The sequence below is a fragment of the Rhamphochromis sp. 'chilingali' genome (assembly GCF_963969265.1).
Source record: "Rhamphochromis sp. 'chilingali' genome assembly, chromosome: 3".
Lineage (NCBI taxonomy): Eukaryota > Metazoa > Chordata > Actinopteri > Cichliformes > Cichlidae > Rhamphochromis > Rhamphochromis sp. 'chilingali'.
The window spans coordinates 29,103,412-29,122,691 of NC_137931.1; the positions used below are offsets into that span (position 1 = coordinate 29,103,412).

The 19,280-nt window shown below is 42.1% G+C and overlaps 1 protein-coding gene across 1 annotated transcript in view; it reads right to left on the minus strand.

The window, feature by feature from the left end:
* Positions 1-1,011: 1,011 nt before the first annotated feature.
* LOC308393246 (uncharacterized protein) overlaps positions 1,012-19,280 on the minus strand; it is a 30,722-nt gene continuing 12,453 nt past the window's right edge. The window contains exons 3-8 of the mRNA XM_080876875.1: positions 7,566-7,658; positions 6,864-7,209; positions 4,561-4,656; positions 4,390-4,479; positions 2,636-3,066; positions 1,012-1,973 (exon numbers count right to left, since the gene is read on the minus strand). Coding sequence (XP_080733001.1) covers positions 2,755-3,066; positions 4,390-4,479; positions 4,561-4,656; positions 6,864-6,971 — 606 coding nt within the window. The 5' untranslated portion in view covers positions 6,972-7,209; positions 7,566-7,658 and the 3' untranslated portion in view covers positions 1,012-1,973; positions 2,636-2,754. The remainder of the gene's footprint in view (positions 1,974-2,635; positions 3,067-4,389; positions 4,480-4,560; positions 4,657-6,863; positions 7,210-7,565; positions 7,659-19,280) is intronic.

Sequence of the window (19,280 nt, forward strand, 5' to 3'; positions counted from 1 at the left end):
ACTGGATTGGCTTGAGGGACGTGACCTTCTGCTGTTTGTCATCTCACTGTAAGGTGACTCATAACACTAATGGACAGGCTGCTGACTGGACTTCTTTGCCGGCGCAGGTGGCCTCCGGACCGGTTTTGTCGACGCCGCTGCCCTCCCCACGGCTGGCCTCCGGACCTGTTCCGTCTCTGTTGTCTGCCTCCGGGTCGGCCACCTGAACTATCTCAGTGGACTCTGTTTTGGGTATGCTTCGATAAAATTCAGTTAAAATGACAAACAGTCTAATTGGAACAGTTGCATGTTATGGACTTGCGCATCAGAAGCACATGAGCAATCATGTTTACATTCTTATTTCTAAAGCTGCGTCCACGAAAAGTGATTTGGTCATTGCACATCACTTTGCTGCTGACAACTGGTTACTTGCAGACATGACAGGTGACTCTCTAAAATATTTACCAGAGCCATTGAATGGAGAGTCGCACCATGTAAATGGACTTGTTCTTATATAGCGCTTTTCTACTCTGTTTGAGCACTCAAAGCGCTTTATACAACTAATTCATTCACACCAGCACCTCTTCTAAGCTCTTAAGTGCTTAGTATCTAACATTCATACACATTCACACTCCGATGATTAGTATCTTGCCCAAGGATACTTGGCATGCAGACTGGAGCAGCCTGGGATACACTGAAAAAAATAATCAGTGGGATAAACATAAAAAAAATTATTGTAATCGGTTGCACGCAATTAAGTTATGTTTTGTCAACCTTATTTTTTTCATGTTATAACTGCACACAAATTTTTTGTAACATGAACATGATTTTTTCATGTTTGTATCCTTTTCATTCATGTCAAATATTTATAGACGCTACTTGTTTATCAGACATTAACTGGTTATGTAAAATGTAAAGAGTTCTTTTATGTTAATTGTATTTGACTACCATGTGTTAGATTGACAAGATCATTTTATGCTACACACACACACACAGATTATGTACTGTATATTTTGCTTTCAATCAAACCAACAAGCAAAACATTTTTTAACAATGACCTGTATTTTTCAAAACAGTATACAATTGGAAGTTGTAACAGCAGTTCAGATTATACATGAGTCATCTGAATGCATCTCTTCCAAAATGTACCAAACACAAACAACTGCTGGATCCTGAATTCAACATTCTAGGGCCTATGAAAATGTTAACGCTGAATTTTCTAGGAATACTGGCCCAAAGGTAAAAGGTGAGAATTCCTCAGGTATTTTTTTTTTTTAAATGTAAGAGCCTTAAGGCAATATGGCAACAGGAATGCAAATATTAAAATGTGACGAAAATAACATTTTCAAACACAAAACCAAGAGCCCTAAAATATGATTTGTTTTGGCTTCCTTCTATAAATGGTAAATGGCCTGTATTTGTATAGCGCTTTTCTAGTCCCTAAGGACCCCAAAGCACTTTACACAACCTGTCATCCACCCATTCACACACACATTCACACACTGGTGATGGCAAGCTACAATGTAGCCACAGCCACCCTGGGGCGCACTGACAGAGGCGAGGCTGCCGGACACTGGCGCCACCGGGCCCTCTGACCACCACCAGTAGGCAACGGGTGAAGTGTCTTGCCCAAGGACACAACGACCAAGACTGTCCAAGCCGGGGCTCGAACCAGCAACCTTCCGATTACAAGGCGAACTCCCAACTCTTGAGCCACGATCGCCCCCCTGATGTAAAACATCACAATAACTTATACTAACAAACAAAACAAAACAGTGATTGGACATCACAACATAACCAAAATTACTGTAACCATGTCCAATGAACTTAAAAATTGTATGCCTTCTAAACAGCTGCTTCAATTATTTCAGGCTTTTGACCTGAGAGCAGTTACCAGCTTCAAAATGACTTTGGTGACGGCAATGATGCAACGATCATTTTACAATTGAATGGGACTGAGTTGGCAATTACATGCAATGTCAGTGGCAATACACCTTGATTGAAAATTTTTGTGCAGAAGCAGAAAGTGTGGCACACTCAGCCTCAATGTGATGAGAAGGCAAGGCAAGGCAAGGCAGATTTATTTGTATAGCACAATTCAACAACAAGGTGATTCAAAGTGCTTTACAGAGACATTAGAAACAAAAACAAATAAAAAGCATGATTTAAAATTGATTAAAACAAGCAAACAAACAAACTAACTAAACACACACATTTCACACCTGTTCGCGCGATCTGAACCCTTATCGTAAGGGGAGCTACCAGTCCTTCTGTGGACGAGCTACTTTCTATTTTAAATTCCCTGAATTTAAAGTACTCTCTAGACCCAGTCTAGACCCAGTTGGGGAGCTACCCAGAGCTCTAATCCCACACCTGTTCGCGCGATCTGAACCCTTATCGTAAGGGGAGCTACCAGTCCTTCTGTGGACGAGCTACTTTCTATTTTAAATTCCCTGAATTTAAAATACTCTCTAGACCCAGTCTAGACCCAGCTGGGGTCTAGAGAAATACAAACAAACCAAAAAAAAAAAACCAAGAAAAAACACTAGAGTACAAACTATTCCTCAAAAGAGTATGGATTGAAAAATGAACATTGAATGCTATAGTAATGATGGCCCCAAAGTTAAAAGTGAAAGTTGCTCCTACCAGTAAAAACCTATAAAATTGTGAGAAAAATCAGTTTCACTATATACTGTAATTTTGCCAGTGTTGGCAAAAAAGAATCAATGGAACATATTCAGAGAGGTAGACATATAGTTTCCATGTCATAACTGTTCACTCGTACAGTCTGTTCTTAAGAACCAGGGCCTTCTTTGAAAGGCTGTTCCCTTCGAGCTCCATAACCAGTTTCTGGAATACCTCGAAGGTATACATCAGTTCTGGTGGGTAGGTCAGGTTCAAAGTGTACATTAATCCAAATAGCATAGCAGCTGCTAGGGCACAGTTATCTAAATCCTGCAAGACTCTCTGGCCTTCAAGGACTATCCCAATGTCCTCAGGGCTGTCACTGGCATCTCTTGACTTTATGATGTAGATTCCCATGGTTGTTTCCTCAATAGATTGTTGGATAACTCCTTCATCTGTGGCCTGGAAAATACACATTCCCAAAATTAAATTCAACAGAACACTGGTCATTGCAAAGAAGCAGAATACTGTCAGAGAATGAAGAGGTGTTCAACTATGAACACCTCTTCATTCTCTGAAGAGGTGTTCAGAGAACACCTCTTCATTCTCTGAAGAGGTGTTCAGAGAACACCTCTTCATTCTCTGAAGAGGTGTTCAGAGAACACGTGGTCCTAATGCATGTAGAAGGGAAAAAAAAGAAAAACACCTAAACATAATATCTTCTCTAACCCATATAGACAATTCTCTGTATCTCTTTCTCCCTTGGCTAAGGTGACGTTCAACCCATTTATTAGTAGATAACTACATTTTGCCATAGTTTAGAAAGGACGCTGAATAAAGCAGTATTTTTACAAAGTGACTGACACAAAACAAGCTTGTCGATTTAGTCTGGTTTTTGGTTATTATGTTAATTTTGTCAAAAGCAATAACTGTAGAGATACTAGCATCTGAACTGTACTAAACTATGATCCAAAACAAAGACATTAGCTGGATCCAAGTATTTCATAATTTTTTTTTTTTATAAACACTTCCAGGCCATACAGTATTTTGTCTAATAAATAAGGTGGTCCCAATATTTATTAAATATCCATCCATCATCCATCCATTCGCTTGGGCTTATCTTTTTCAGGGTCGCGGGGGGTGCTGGAGCCAATCCCAGCTGTCATAGGGCGAGAGGCGGGGTACACCCTGGACAGGTCGCCAGTCTGTCGCAGGGCTAACACACAAGGACAGACAACCATTCATACTCACATTCACACCTAGTGGCAATTTGGATTATCCAATTAACCTATCCCCACAAACTACATGTCTTTGGATGGTGGGAGGACATATTTATTAAATATGTCCATTAAAAAGTGAAATTGTGGCATGTCAGCATGTAGATAAAACAAGATGTCATAGCTAAATATAGTCTAATCATTTTCAGATATGTCTATTCATTTTAGAATTAAAAAAGACATACAAACTAGGGGCCACCAGTGGTATCCCACAGTCACCAGCAGATACACCTGTGGCACAATTTTGAAAATCTTAGATCATTTTCAAAATCCGAGAGGTCAAGGTCACTGAGATTCAAAATCTTTTTAGTAGCTGCACCAATGGGATGAATTTGACAGTCCTACATGACTTTGTTGTTCAGTTGTCCATGCGTCATTGTGGCAATAAAAGCCTTTTTCAGCCAAGGGGTAAGAGATTTTAGATTTTTAAGTTTTGGGAGGGGGGGGTTTAGTTCATGAAGCAACCACATTTATTTTCAATAAAATGACCTTCTATAATAACACTTACCACATGTTCTGTCATTAAATTGCTGGGGTCTTCGTTGAGGTACACGCAGAGCCCCTTGATAATACATTCACGCACAAGATCAACATCATCCTGGCAAAGGGTGACAAGCAGCATTTTGTTAAAATTATTATTTTCTCTAAACTGTAGACACAAATTAAAATTCTTTCTTACCTGGGCCATGGGTTCCAGAATATTCTGCAGTCTTCTTCCTATCTGTCCTCCTCGCTTTTTGAACACCTTTATAAATTTGTCAGATAGCACATCTATCTGCGAGAGAAATCGGGACTGCAGTGGCATGGTAGTAATTAGAGCTGGGCGATAGAACGATAACGATATGTATCGCGATATAACTTTTACTCGATAGAGAAATTAAGCTATCGCGATAGACCTCGCCGCTCTTGTCCTCTTAAAAAAAAAAAAAAAAAAAAAAAAAAAAAAAGGTCAGCCAATCCAAATTAAGTAGCGCAGAGCCAAACCAATCACAGCCGCAGCGTCACGTCGCGTGACTTGTTAAGTACAGCACAAGTGCCAAGCCGCACGTGTGTTTGTTTGGGAAGCAGCCAGCGGGTAATGGAGCCAGCGCATAATGGAGGAAATGAGTGTGCCGACTAGAAAAATCAACCGAGCGTGACCGAAGAGAAAACAGATGATGGTTCCAATGCCGGAGAGATTGTCGAACGGAAGAGCCATAGAAGTTCCGTAGTGTGAAGGTATTTCGGCTATTTCAAGTCTGACAAAAAACAGAGTAGCGTGCACTGTAAATTGTACCGAAAGCAAGTCTGGAAATACAATAAACTGGTGCATGCGTCACACTGTGCGCCACGTTATTGTTTCGGTGAAATGAATTTCTACAATACTGTTACTGTTAATTCTATTCTCTGCAGTGTTTAAATGCTTACATATACACACAGTTACTGTCCCTCCACACATACGCTTCTATGCCCCAGCTTTGTTTACTTTTTCCCACCGAGGCTTCTAGACTTCTGATTGGCCAACATTTCTGCACGGTTAGGAATCTAGCGCCACCTGCTGCTTTGGCATGTTCATAGCAGCGTTTTCCTTCATTTCTGCCTTTATGTGTGGACGGGATTATTTTTTTAAAACAAAAACGGAAAATCTCCGTTTTCAAAAATACCCGTGTACGTGTGGACGTAGCCTCAGTCTCTGACTGGAAGCGCTAATTCGTCATTCGGCTTTTGTCAGACTAAAGTAACCGTTAAAACTGTTTGAAAAGCTAAGCTATACAACAAGGAGAGATTGAGAATTTCCTTTTAGTTCTCAGTTTATTTGATATTGACAAAAGTTAGTCAGTTTTGTCTGTTCTTCTGTAAAACAAATTAAGATTTATTTTTAGAATTAATATTTTGTTTCTAAGTGGAATTGACAATTTAGTCTGTTTCGTTTGTTCTATTTTGAAACTTAAACGCTTTAGCGGCTGCCTTTTGTGTAGTTTGCAATATTTGCCTTTATTTATCTGAAAAAGTCTCATGTTCCTCAAGTACATTTACCCTGTTGAACTTATTATGGGAAATAAATATTTAAATACAAACAAGCTGCTGATTATTTCACATTTTACTTGTGAGCAACGGCACATTTAAATCTTACAAATATAGTTATTTGGCTTATATCGTGATAGATATCGTTATCGCCTGAAATGAAAAAAACATATCGTGATATGAAAAAATCTCATATCGCCCAGCTCTAGTGGTAATGCACTTAAACTCTGCATTTATCTAAAAAGAGAAGTTGACACATAAAAATAACAGTCACAAACTCAAATGTAACAAGCTCACATTTACAAAAAGTTATATTTTTTCTCATATTACTAATTTTCAGCTATGCATCCCACTCACTTTTGTGGTGAAATGGACTGATTTTTATTTCGACAGACTTCCAGAGGAAAAAAGTTACACAACTGCTCGAGTTAGAAGTGGCTTATAACCACTGATTGTATATAAAAAGAGAATGATGTCACCACTTGTTAATTTCTATTTTGAAGTCTTAAGCTGTGCGTTTCCACAGTTGCCCTTCCAGCTTTCTTTTTAAATAGCACGTCATTAGCACAGTGTAGATCTGCCTATGGAACCAAGAGACACTGTACCCTCATTAGTTAATCAAAAATCGTTAGCCAATGAGCATACACTAGTCCACTGTCCTTTTCCATATTAATGGGTACAATGAACACCCTGTCATAATGAATATGAAACTAGCAACTTAGACCACAAACACTCAGGAACCATAAACCATGTTTACTGAGGTCAAAGATAAAGTCAGTAGACCTAGAAACCATTTCTATCTTTTATATACAGTGTATGCTTCAGGTGCTACAATCAATAACAAAAAATCTTTACAGTTCAAAATGATTTCTGACAGTTTCCACAAACCTGGCAGACAACGTAAATGTTGTCAATGTTCTATTACAGGATACCATTAAAACACAATGATCTTCACAAAAGAATTCACAAATTACATACCTCGCTCACTTCAAAGAGTGCTGGCCATCTTGCCTGGAAGTCGCTGATCATGGGTGTGTCACAAACTACTTCATGTCTCCTATATGCAAATGTTTTCTCCATTTTCATTCTCACCACCTCCCGGTTGTTTGTCTTCTTCACATCTAAAAGAAGCTCCACTCTCACAGTCTCAAGGCTATCTTCAGATTCTCCAACCGGATAGGGGGGACAATAGTTTACTTCAGACCGCCGTGGTCTTTTAATGGCAAAAGCAGCACTTGATTTGCCCCCTGGTTTCTGTGTCACAGAGTTCACAACCACCTCAGGGCATCCTAACTTTCTTAAATGAGTGATAAGCACCAAATGTCTGTAAAGAAAAAGTCAATATATTTCAAATAATTATATTGTCACAATGACCCAGAAAATACAATAAACTTACAATTTCTCTGGCACTAATGACTACTGCAGGCCCTTCATACCTGTCTTTTTTGTAAAACATTTTTACTAACACCAGTTAACTAAAAGCACACAAGTTTGTTGGAAAAGATGTTAACACGCATAATACTATCCTGCAGCTTAAGCTAGCATTATCGTCAGTTAATTTGAGGAATAATTCTTATTTTCCATTATGTTGCTCAACAGCAGTATATACGAAAAACTACCTCGGTAAAAATTCACACATCTGATAGATTTTATCTTCATTTAGTTTTAAGTTTAATTTACCTCGACAAAGTAGAGCTCTGCGCCAAACGTACACCTCCCACGAAGAGAAGAAATGGCGGACACCACGGTCAATCTTCCCTCGCAGAACACACCCTATAGGGGCGGGGTTTCAACAGAAAACATAACTATTTTCGATTATTAAGTGTGCCTATGCGAAGGCACACTTATTACTATTGCTCGGATTTATTAAGTGTGCCTATGCGAAGGCACACTTATTACTATTGCTCGGATTTATTATTATTATTATTCTTTTTCCGCCTGAAATTTTGGACCGTAACTCATCCCACAGTTTTGACACAAGCTTCATATATGTTATATCATTTTGTGCGGCTGGATCAGGAATGAGTTGCTATGCCTTTTGGTGTTTATTACTTCTATAGTTTTTTAAATATGAATATTTTAATGCAAGTTTTTGCCCATTGGAATGAATGGGAACGAACGAAAGTGAAACTTAACTTACTTTGTGGTGTGTTTGCTCACTCACTTAATTTGTGGTGTGTTGGCTCACTCTAGTGGTATGTCCCCGTATTTGGATTACCATAATGACGACAATATCAACGGCGCGCACAGCGTCGGTGCTTTCAGGAACCATTGGAATTCTTAAGGTTGCACGAAGCATTGAATAGTTACGGTAACGGCAAGGGTGTATGCTTGGTGGAAAACTGCATATCCCACAATTCAAAGCACGCCTCTACCAGTCAAACAATGGCGGCTGCCACTTGGTTTAATATATTCCTCTTATTTGTGTTTCTAGGTCACAAAGTAAACTTTTAAGATATTTTCAGGTGAGAATGTGGGTGTGTAAACGTCAAATATCTGCTCGTTTTGTCAAAACATCCCATATTGGCAACAGATTTTTCACGATGTTGCGCCGCTTCACTCAAAAGCACCCAGGCTTGGCTTTCAGTGAGGCGTCTCTAACTCCTTTCATCCCCGATAGCTCCGCAAACAGTCTTTGTCTTAGCTGGACTTATTTTTCGTTTATATGGGCCGATGATGCTGGTCGATGAGGAAAAACTAACTGAGTTGTTTGGTGGTGGCTAACGCGGAGCTAGCTAGCCACCGGTATGTGTCTCTTTCCCCTCATATGTGGGGAAAGAAACATGCGAGGCGGCCGCCGATCGACCGGTTTTCAGGTGAGAATGTAGGTGTGTAAACGTCAAATATCTGCTCGTTTTGTCAAAACATCCCATATTAGCAACAGATTTCTCACGATGTTGCTGCTAGCCGGCTAGCTAGTTCGGCCGGCCGGCTAGCCGGCTAGCTAGCGCCGCTTCGCTCAAAAGCACCCAGGCTTGGCTTTCAGTGAGGCGTCTCTAACTCCTTTCACCCCCGATCGCTCCGCAAACAGTCTTTGTATTAGCTGGACTTATTTTTCGTTTATATGGGCCGATGATGCTGGTCGATGTGGAAAAAATAACTGAGTTGTTCATATACCGGTGGCTAGCTAGCTCCGCGTTAGCCACCGGTATATGTCTCTTCCCCTCGTATGCGGGGAAAGAAACACCGATCGACCGGTGGTGGCTAACGCGGAGCTCAATCGTGGATAAGGGAAACCCAATGCAGGAGAAGCAGGCGGCTGGTGAACTGAATTTCAGGTAAGACGTTATTAACTGCACTCTATTTGGGTCAGATATAAACCGAGTTTAGGTGTAGTTTATTTTCGTTGTGCTGACAGTTACAATAACTGTACTGCGTGCTAGCTAGCACCACGGAGTTTCTATACAGCTGTGCGCGCTAAGTTACTGATGTTGAACTTTATGACAGCCTCCCCTATTTTCAGGCGATAATGTAGGGGTGTAAACTTCAAATATCTGCTCGTTTTATCAAGAAGTCCCATATTTTATCAAGAAGTCCCATATCTCTCACGATGTTACTGCTAGCGCCGCATGGCAGCTAGTCGGCTAGCTGGCTAGGGCGGCTTGGCTGACACCCAGGCCGGGCTGACTGATACCCAGGCCGGCTCACGCTCTCGTTTCACCGCCGCATGGCAGCTAGCCGGCTAGCTGGCTAGCGCGGCTTGGCTGCCACCCAGGTCGGGCTGGCTGACACCCAGGCTGGGCTGGCTGACACCCAGGCCCGCTCACGCTCTCGTGTCACCCCTAGTCTTTCGTGATGACTCTTGGTTGACTGCTGGACTTATTTTTCATTTATATGGGCTGGTGATTCGGTATGAGTGTCCGGTGAACTGAATGTCAGGTAAGACGTTATGTATATTTAAGGTAGTGACTGGAATAAGTCACAAGGTGTCGCTGTTGAGCTGCATATATGTTGTAAATTTTAGCAATTTTGACCATTTGTCCTCTGCAGGACACCGTAGTTCAGATTTCTCGTTCGCGTGGGCGCCATCTTGGTTCAGTGTTTACTGTGATGTGCAAAGGTAAGCACTGTCAGTGGCGAACTGCATTGGTTTTGTTTAAAAATAAGTGTTCCACTGTGTAAAATAGCGGTTTGTCATTTAAGCCGAGCAAATATTTTGTTTATTGAGAGGTTCATGTATTGTCTGATGAGAGTATGAGACAAAGATATACTTTTCTTTCTTACTCTCATATAAAATATTTAGCTTTTATTAAATAGTTATCTGAATCTTACAACCAAAGTTTGTATAATAATACACAAGATTGGCTGTAGACCATTGTTAATCATTCAGAACACTGTGTAAAAATAACAAAAAACAAAAAGTGAATGAAAAGTGCATAAATATTTATTTTACGTGTTTGATGTGTGTGGCAGGGCGTGGTCTGCAGTGCCGCTGCAGGGGAGGTGGACCCACCTCAGCGGCATCTGCAATCACGCCTCTCAGGTGTAAAGTCTGTGCTCTCTCTGCTTTTTTTTTTTTTTTTTTTTTTTTTGTGTGTATGTGTCGGGCTATGAGATGAAAAGCTGCAGCCGGCTGTGTGGGTACAGCAACTATGTGTGAAAAGTGGTCCATAACGTAATGCTTCAAAGTGTGTTCATGCAAACATTGTCGGGTCTGCTTATGAACCTCTGCGCACAGCGTCTACAAATTGGGGCTGTACGAAGTCACCTCATCTTTACACAAAACTGTAAGCTGTCATCTGTGAGGCGCGAGCGGTGTTTGGTTTTACCATAGTTCATGGTGGAGAATGGCTGCTCCGGTGAGTTTTGCTCTCTGTAGCCGTTTGAATGGCAAACTATACTGATTAGCGGCGGCATAGGCACACTTAAAATTTCTTCAGAAATTTTCGCTTTCTAGTTATTATTATTAAGTGTGCCTATGCGAAGGCACACTTATTACTATTGCTCGGATTTATTATTATTATTATTCTTTTTCCGCCTGAAATTTTGGACCTTAACTCGCCCCACAGTTTTGAGACAAGGTTCACATATGATATATCATTGTGTGCGGCTGGAGCTGGAATGAGTTGCTATGACTTTTGGTGTTTATTACTTCTATAGTTTTTTAAATATGAATATTTTAATGCAAGTTTTTGCCCATTCAAATGAATGGGAACGAACGAAAGTGAAACTTTACTTACTTTGTGGTGTGTTTGCTCACTCACTTAATTTGTGGTGTGTTGGCTCACTCTAGTGGTATGTCCCCGTATTTGGATTACCATAATGACAACAATACGAACGGCGCGCACAGCGTTGGTGCTTTCAGGAACCATTGGAATTCTTAAGGTTGCACGAAGCATTGAATAGTTACGGTAACGGCAATGGTGTACGCTTGGTGGAAAACTGCATATCCCACAATTCAAAGCACGCCTCTACCAGTCAAACAATGGCGGCTGCCACTTGGTTTAATATATTCCTCTTATTTGTGTTTCTAGGTCACAAAGTAAACTTTTAAGATATTTTCAGGTGAGAATGTAGGTGTGTAAACGTCAAATATCTGCTTGTTTTGTCAAAACATCCCATATTAGCAACAGATTTCTCACGATGTTGCTGCTAGCCGGCTAGCTAGCTCGGCTAGCTAGCGCCGCTTCGCTCAAAAGCACCCAGGCTTGGCTTTCAGTGAGGCGTCTCTAACTCCTTTCACCCCCGATCGCTCCGCAAACAGTCTTTGTCTTAGCTGGACTTATTTTTCGTTTATATGGGCCGATGATGCTGGTCGATGTGGAAAAAATAACTGAGTTGTTCATATACCGGTGGCTAGCTAGCTCCGCGTTAGCCACCGGTATATGTCTCTTCCCCTCGTATGCGGGGAAAGAAACACCGTTCGACCGGTGGTGGCTAACGCGGAGCTCAATCGTGGATAAGGGAAACCCAATGCAGGAGAAGCAGGCGGCTGGTGAACTGAATTTCAGGTAAGACGTTATTAACTGCACTCTATTTGGGTCAGATATAAACCGAGTTTAGGTGTAGTTTATTTTCGTTGTGCTGACAGTTACAATAACTGTACTGCGTGCTAGCTAGCACGACGGAGTTTCTATACAGCTGTGCGCGCTAAGTTATTGATGTTGAACTTTATGACAGCCTCCCCTATTTTCAGGCGAGAATGTAGGGGTGTAAACTTCAAATATCTGCTCGTTTTATCAAGAAGTCCCATATTTTATCAAGAAGTCCCATATCTCTCACGATGTTACTGCTAGCGCCGCATGGCAGCTAGCTGGCTAGGGCGGCTTGGCTGACACCTAGGCCGGGCTGACTGATACCCAGGCCGGCTCACGCTCACGTTTCACCGCCGCATGGCAGCTAGCCGGCTAGCTGGCTAGCGCGGCTTGGCTGCCACCCAGGTCGGGCTGGCTGACACCCAGGCTGGGCTGGCTGACACCCAGGCCCGCTCACGCTGTCGTGTAAAAATAACAAAAAACAAAAAGTGAATGAAAAGTGCATAAATATTTATTTTACGTGTTTGATGTGTGTGGCAGGGCGTGGTCTGCAGTGCCGCTGCAGGGGAGGTGGACCCACCTCAGCGGCATCTGCAATCACGCCTCTCGGGTGTAAAGTCTGTGCTCTCTCTGCTTTTTTTTTTTTTTTTTGTGTATGTGTCGGGCTGTGAGATGAAAAGCTACAGCCGGCTGTGTGGGTACAGCAACTATGTGTGAAAAGTGGTCCATAACGTAATGCTTCAAAGTGTGTTCATGCAAACATTGTCGGGTCTGCTTATGAACTTCTGCGCACAGCGTCTACAAATTGGGGCTGTACGAAGTCACCTCATCTTTACACAAAACTGTAAGCTGTCATCTGTGAGGCGCGAGCGGTGTTTGGTTTTACCATAGTTCATGGTGGAGAATGGCTGCTCTGAGTTTTGCTCTCTGTAGCCGTTTGAATGGCAAACTATATTGATTAGCGGCGGCATAGGCACACTTAAAATTTCTTCAGAAATTTTCGCTTTCTAGTTATTATTATTCTTTTTCCGCCTGAAATTTTGGACCGTAACTCATCCCACAGTTTTGACACAAGCTTCATATATGTTATATCATTTTGTGCGGCTGGATCAGGAATGAGTTGCTATGCCTTTTGGTGTTTATTACTTCTATAGTTTTTTAAATATGAATATTTTAATGCAAGTTTTTGCCCATTGGAATGAATGGGAACGAACGAAAGTGAAACTTAACTTACTTTGTGGTGTGTTTGCTCACTCACTTAATTTGTGGTGTGTTGGCTCACTCTAGTGGTATGTCCCCGTATTTGGATTACCATAATGACGACAATATCAACGGCGCGCACAGCGTCGGTGCTTTCAGGAACCATTGGAATTCTTAAGGTTGCACGAAGCATTGAATAGTTACGGTAACGGCAAGGGTGTATGCTTGGTGGAAAACTGCATATCCCACAATTCAAAGCACGCCTCTACCAGTCAAACAATGGCGGCTGCCACTTGGTTTAATATATTCCTCTTATTTGTGTTTCTAGGTCACAAAGTAAACTTTTAAGATATTTTCAGGTGAGAATGTGGGTGTGTAAACGTCAAATATCTGCTCGTTTTGTCAAAACATCCCATATTGGCAACAGATTTTTCACGATGTTGCGCCGCTTCACTCAAAAGCACCCAGGCTTGGCTTTCAGTGAGGCGTCTCTAACTCCTTTCATCCCCGATAGCTCCGCAAACAGTCTTTGTCTTAGCTGGACTTATTTTTCGTTTATATGGGCCGATGATGCTGGTCGATGAGGAAAAACTAACTGAGTTGTTTGGTGGTGGCTAACGCGGAGCTAGCTAGCCACCGGTATGTGTCTCTTTCCCCTCATATGTGGGGAAAGAAACATGCGAGGCGGCCGCCGATCGACCGGTTTTCAGGTGAGAATGTAGGTGTGTAAACGTCAAATATCTGCTCGTTTTGTCAAAACATCCCATATTAGCAACAGATTTCTCACGATGTTGCTGCTAGCCGGCTAGCTAGTTCGGCCGGCCGGCTAGCCGGCTAGCTAGCTCGGCTAGCTAGCGCCGCTTCGCTCAAAAGCACCCAGGCTTGGCTTTCAGTGAGGCGTCTCTAACTCCTTTCACCCCCGATCGCTCCGCAAACAGTCTTTGTATTAGCTGGACTTATTTTTCGTTTATATGGGCCGATGATGCTGGTCGATGTGGAAAAAATAACTGAGTTGTTCATATACCGGTGGCTAGCTAGCTCCGCGTTAGCCACCGGTATATGTCTCTTCCCCTCGTATGCGGGGAAAGAAACACCGATCGACCGGTGGTGGCTAACGCGGAGCTCAATCGTGGATAAGGGAAACCCAATGCAGGAGAAGCAGGCGGCTGGTGAACTGAATTTCAGGTAAGACGTTATTAACTGCACTCTATTTGGGTCAGATATAAACCGAGTTTAGGTGTAGTTTATTTTCGTTGTGCTGACAGTTACAATAACTGTACTGCGTGCTAGCTAGCACGACGGAGTTTCTATACAGCTGTGCGCGCTAAGTTACTGATTTTGAACTTTATGACAGCCTCCCCTATTTTCAGGCGAGAATATAGGGGTGTAAACTTCAAATATCTGCTCGTTTTATCAAGAAGTCCCATATTTTATCAAGAAGTCCCATATCTCTCACGATGTTACTGCTAGCGCCGCATGGCAGCTAGCTGGCTAGGGCGGCTTGGCTGACACCTAGGCCGGGCTGACTGATACCCAGGCCGGCTCACGCTCTCGTTTCACCGCCGCATGGCGGCTAGCTGGCTAGCGCGGCTTGGCTGACACCCAGGCTGGGCTGGCTGACACCCAGGCTGGGCTGGCTGACACCCAGGCCCGCTCACGCTGTCGTGTCACCCCTAGTCTTTCGTGATGACTCTTGGTTGGCTGCTGGACTTATTTTTCATTTATATGGGCTGGTGATTCAGTATGAGTGTCCGGTGAACTGAATGTCAGGTAAGACGTTATGTATATGTAAGGTAGTGACTGGAATAAGTCACAAGGTGTCGCTGTTGAGCTGCATATATGTTGTAAATTTTAGCAATTTTGACCATTTGTCCTCTGCAGGACACCGTAGTTCAGATTTCTCGTTCGCGTGGGCGCCATCTTGGTTCAGTGTTTACTGTGATGTGCAAAGGTAAGCACTGTCAGTGGCGAACTGCATTGGTTTTGTTTAAAAATAAGTGTTCCACTGTGTAAAATAGCGGTTTGTCATTTAAGCTGAGCAAATATTTTGTTTATTGAGAGGTTCATGTATTGTCTGATGAGAGTATGAGACAAAGATATACTTTTCTTTCTTACTCTCATATAAAATATTTATCTTTTATTAAATAGTTATCTGAATCTTACAACCAAAGTTTGTATAATAATACACAAGATTGGCTGTAGACCATTGTTAATCATTCAGAACACTGTGTAAAAATAACAAAAAACAAAAAGTGAATGAAAAGTGCATAAATATTTATTTTACGTGTTTGATGTGTGTGGCAGGGCGTGGTCTGCAGTGCCGCTGCAGGGGAGGTGGACCCACCTCAGCGGCATCTGCAATCACGCCTCTCAGGTGTAAAGTCTGTGCTCTCTCTGCTTTTGTTTTTTTTTTTTTTTTTTTTTTTTGTGTATGTGTCGGGCTATGAGATGAAAAGCTACAGCCGGCTGTGTGGGTACAGCAACTATGTGTGAAAAGTGGTCCATAACGTAATGCTTCAAAGTGTGTTCATGCAAACATTGTCGGGTCTGCTTATGAACCTCTGCGCACAGCGTCTACAAATTGGGGCTGTACGAAGTCACCTCATCTTTACACAAAACTGTAAGCTGTCATCTGTGAGGCGCGAGCGGTGTTTGGTTTTACCATAGTTCATGGTGGAGAATGGCTGCTCCGGTGAGTTTTGCTCTCTGTAGCCGTTTGAATGGCAAACTATACTGATTAGCGGCGGCATAGGCACACTTAAAATTTCTTCAGAAATTTTCGCTTTCTAGTTTTAATTGACTTATTTTAAAAGACTGAACAGTCTTTTAAAAACAAGTGAAAAGTGTGAGACTGAATTATGTTTAGATCAAAAATATAAATGATTCATGTCGAATATGTGAAGCGCATATTTGCAAATTTAACAACCTCACAATAGCATGAAGTTTACTTTAGCTTGAAGCTAGAGGTTGCCATTTTATTTAATTTTATTTTCTGGGCTTACAAACAGGACACGCAACATTTAGATAACTGTTACACTGAATCTTAAGTCTGTATTGAGTGTTCTCGCTGCTGGCTGCAGAAGCTACATCATCCTATCAGCATGTTAATAGCGGCTGTGGCTATGTGCTGGTAATGTCACCGCTGACAGACTATCAACAGAGCAGCCATATTAATAATAATAAAAACAGATTTTAGAAGAATAAATTGAACTAAAGCTACAGAAAAGCAAACATCCCATAAATATGACCTTACATGAGCACAAATTTACTTTATTTTGTGGCAGAAGACAGTCGTATCCCTGCCCTATTAGCTTGTTTAATGGTTAAGCCACTGCATTTAACACCACTTAGTACAGACACTGATGCAACTTTGTAATACTCAGTAAATTTAGGCTGAAAAAAAAAATAAACAATCTTATTTCCCATTATATTTGATTATTACTAATTTATTTATCACATAATTTCGTTTAACATTAGCTAACTGGAGCCTTACGTTGGCCTTTCATGGTTTTTGATAAACTACAGAGCCCCTCTGATGACATGGTCCAAAAAATAAATAAATTGTGGCCACAAAATGCTACTTCGAGGGCACGAAATAGGTATAACGTGCCCACGAAATACTTATTTGTGGCCACGAAATACTATTTCGAGGGCACGAATTGGGTATAACGTGGCAACGAATTACGCATTTATGGCCACGAAATAGATAACGTGCGCACATCTTATTGATAGAATTCCTGGACAGCTGCGTAGAGACACAAGCATAAAAGTAGGCTAAACCTATACACCATGGACAGAGACAGTCTGATTGAGTTTTATTTTAGGCTGGGAATGAGCTACAAATGCATTTTGAAAAGCCTGGCAATGCAAGGAACCATCATTATGGAGAGACATTTAAACCGGATATTGAGAGCCAAGTCGCTTTACAGACGTAAGTACGACCTGGACGCCAGGATAGATTTTATTGTGAACCAACTGCAAGGGCCTGGGAAGGATCACGGTTATCGGTGGATGTTTACAAAGTGCAAACAACACGGCATTGCGATCAGGAAAAAAGACGTCAGGATCCTCATCTCTTTACTGGACCCAGTAGGTTCCCAGGTTCGCCAGACCAGACGTCTCAGAAGGAGGCAATATTTTGCTCAGGGACCTAACTTTGTGTGGCACATAGACTCTTATGACAAACTAAAGCCATATGGGATATGTATTAATGGATGCATCGACGGTTTCTCACGCAACATCATTTGGCTGCGGGCCGCTCACACTAACAGTGACCCAAAGGTTATCGGAGTGTCACGATTTGAGGAGGCAGACCGTGCGGTGGTGTGTGTGGTGGACCCAGGTGCGAACACACGAGAGTAGACTGGAGTAACCTTAACTGAAAGCGAGCCTTTATTGTGGCTGGTGACAAGGAGTGCAGACAAAGCAGAAACGCAGTGACAAACTAAACTATGACTAAACTGGGAAAGTAAAACTAGGAAAAACTATGAAGACTCAGGAAACCATAACTATGAATACTAAGACTGGCTGTGACAACATGGAGGGTGGGACCACAGACAACGCGACACAGACTACATGAAACACAGAGACTAAATACACGTGAGGGATGATCAGGGGAAGTGGCCACACATGGGAACACAGCTGACACACATGAACTTGACGACAGGACAGGAGGAGTGAAACTGAATACACTGACAGTAAATACAGGCTTTCAAAGTAAAACAGGAAACATGGAGATTAGACATGACACATGAACCGGGGAGACGTAGTACAGGGGAGATGATATAACTGACAGCATGAACTTGACAATACAAGACACACAGACATAAACACACGAAGGGCAAGGGAGACTTAATACAAGGGTAATATATACAACTGGCTGGACTACCTAGTGAAACTAAACAAACAATAAACGATAATCATCAAAAATAGGTTAAACACAAAACACTGGGTCGCACGACCCAGGACCATGACATCGGAGGTTACTTTGTGGAAGCAGTGGAGAGTCGTGGGGGTTTCCCCAGGCTCGTACAAACTGACATGGGCACTGAGAACGTGTTGGTCAGAGACCTCCAGCGTTATTTATGGAGAAATGACGGGGATGATAGAGCAGGAGACAGAAGCTACGTCACAGGAGCAAGTACCGCAAACCAGAGAATTGAGAGCTGGTGGGGAGTGATGAGAAAAGAAGGAGTCGAGTCATGGATCACGCTTCTAGGAGAACTGAAGGACGAAGGATTCTTCTTTGGGGATTTCATTGACAAAGCTCTGTCACAGTTCTGCTTCATGCCAATCATTCAGGTAAATGGCCCATATTATGATAACCAGTGGTGGTAATTAATTACATTAAATTACGCTGTTTTAGCAGTAAGGGTAACAAAATAATCTTTTACATAGTTAAAACGACGTTACCTTTACCGAACGGTAAATGCAATGTATTCCTAACGTTGTTGAAGTAGGTCAACTGCGCTCTGTATGTGCGTAATGGCGGCTGAAGCATCGGCCCAGCCAAAGTTTTTAAATCAGGGAACATTTTGCCAATTGAACTGATCAGAAGCCAGCACGACTTAAATGTTGTTTTTTTCTGATCGGAGGACATTATCCTTGTCTGCGCTCATTCTGCATCAGCAGTTATGCTGCAGCTACCGATCTGTCACTGCCAGTCTGTCAAAAGCAGTCAGGCTTCACGCATCAGTAACTCTTCAGCGCTCTATCATTGGTACGTTCAGGTCTGAGATGATATTGGATCCCCTCATGGGATTGAAAAATATTGATTTTGACACCTGTATTATGCGCATAAAGTTGAAAAGCTTTGCACATCCGCACCAAGATTAGTATTAGTATTAGTATAAAGCCCAGATCCCACAACTCAGTGGTTTGCCTGGTGTGGTTCTTTCTTTTCTTTTTTTGCCATCACTCCCTCTTCCTTTGGTTTTCATTAAACTGCATCCAAACATTGCTGCTTTTCAATTCATTTAAGGATGCACCACACTTATTTTCGACCATTTTAAAAATGCCTTGTATTACAGCTCTGACCTAATTCTTGTTTCTTCATCAGGAGGTATTGAATGACATCCGGAGTGTTTGGAATGCTCACCGTATAAGGCCCTCAAAGAATAACAACGTGCCCTGTGGGATACCTGATGTCATGTACATGGCCCCTCACCTTTGGGGTGCAGAAGACTGTCTTGTTCCACTAACAGAAGATTTGACCTTGTGT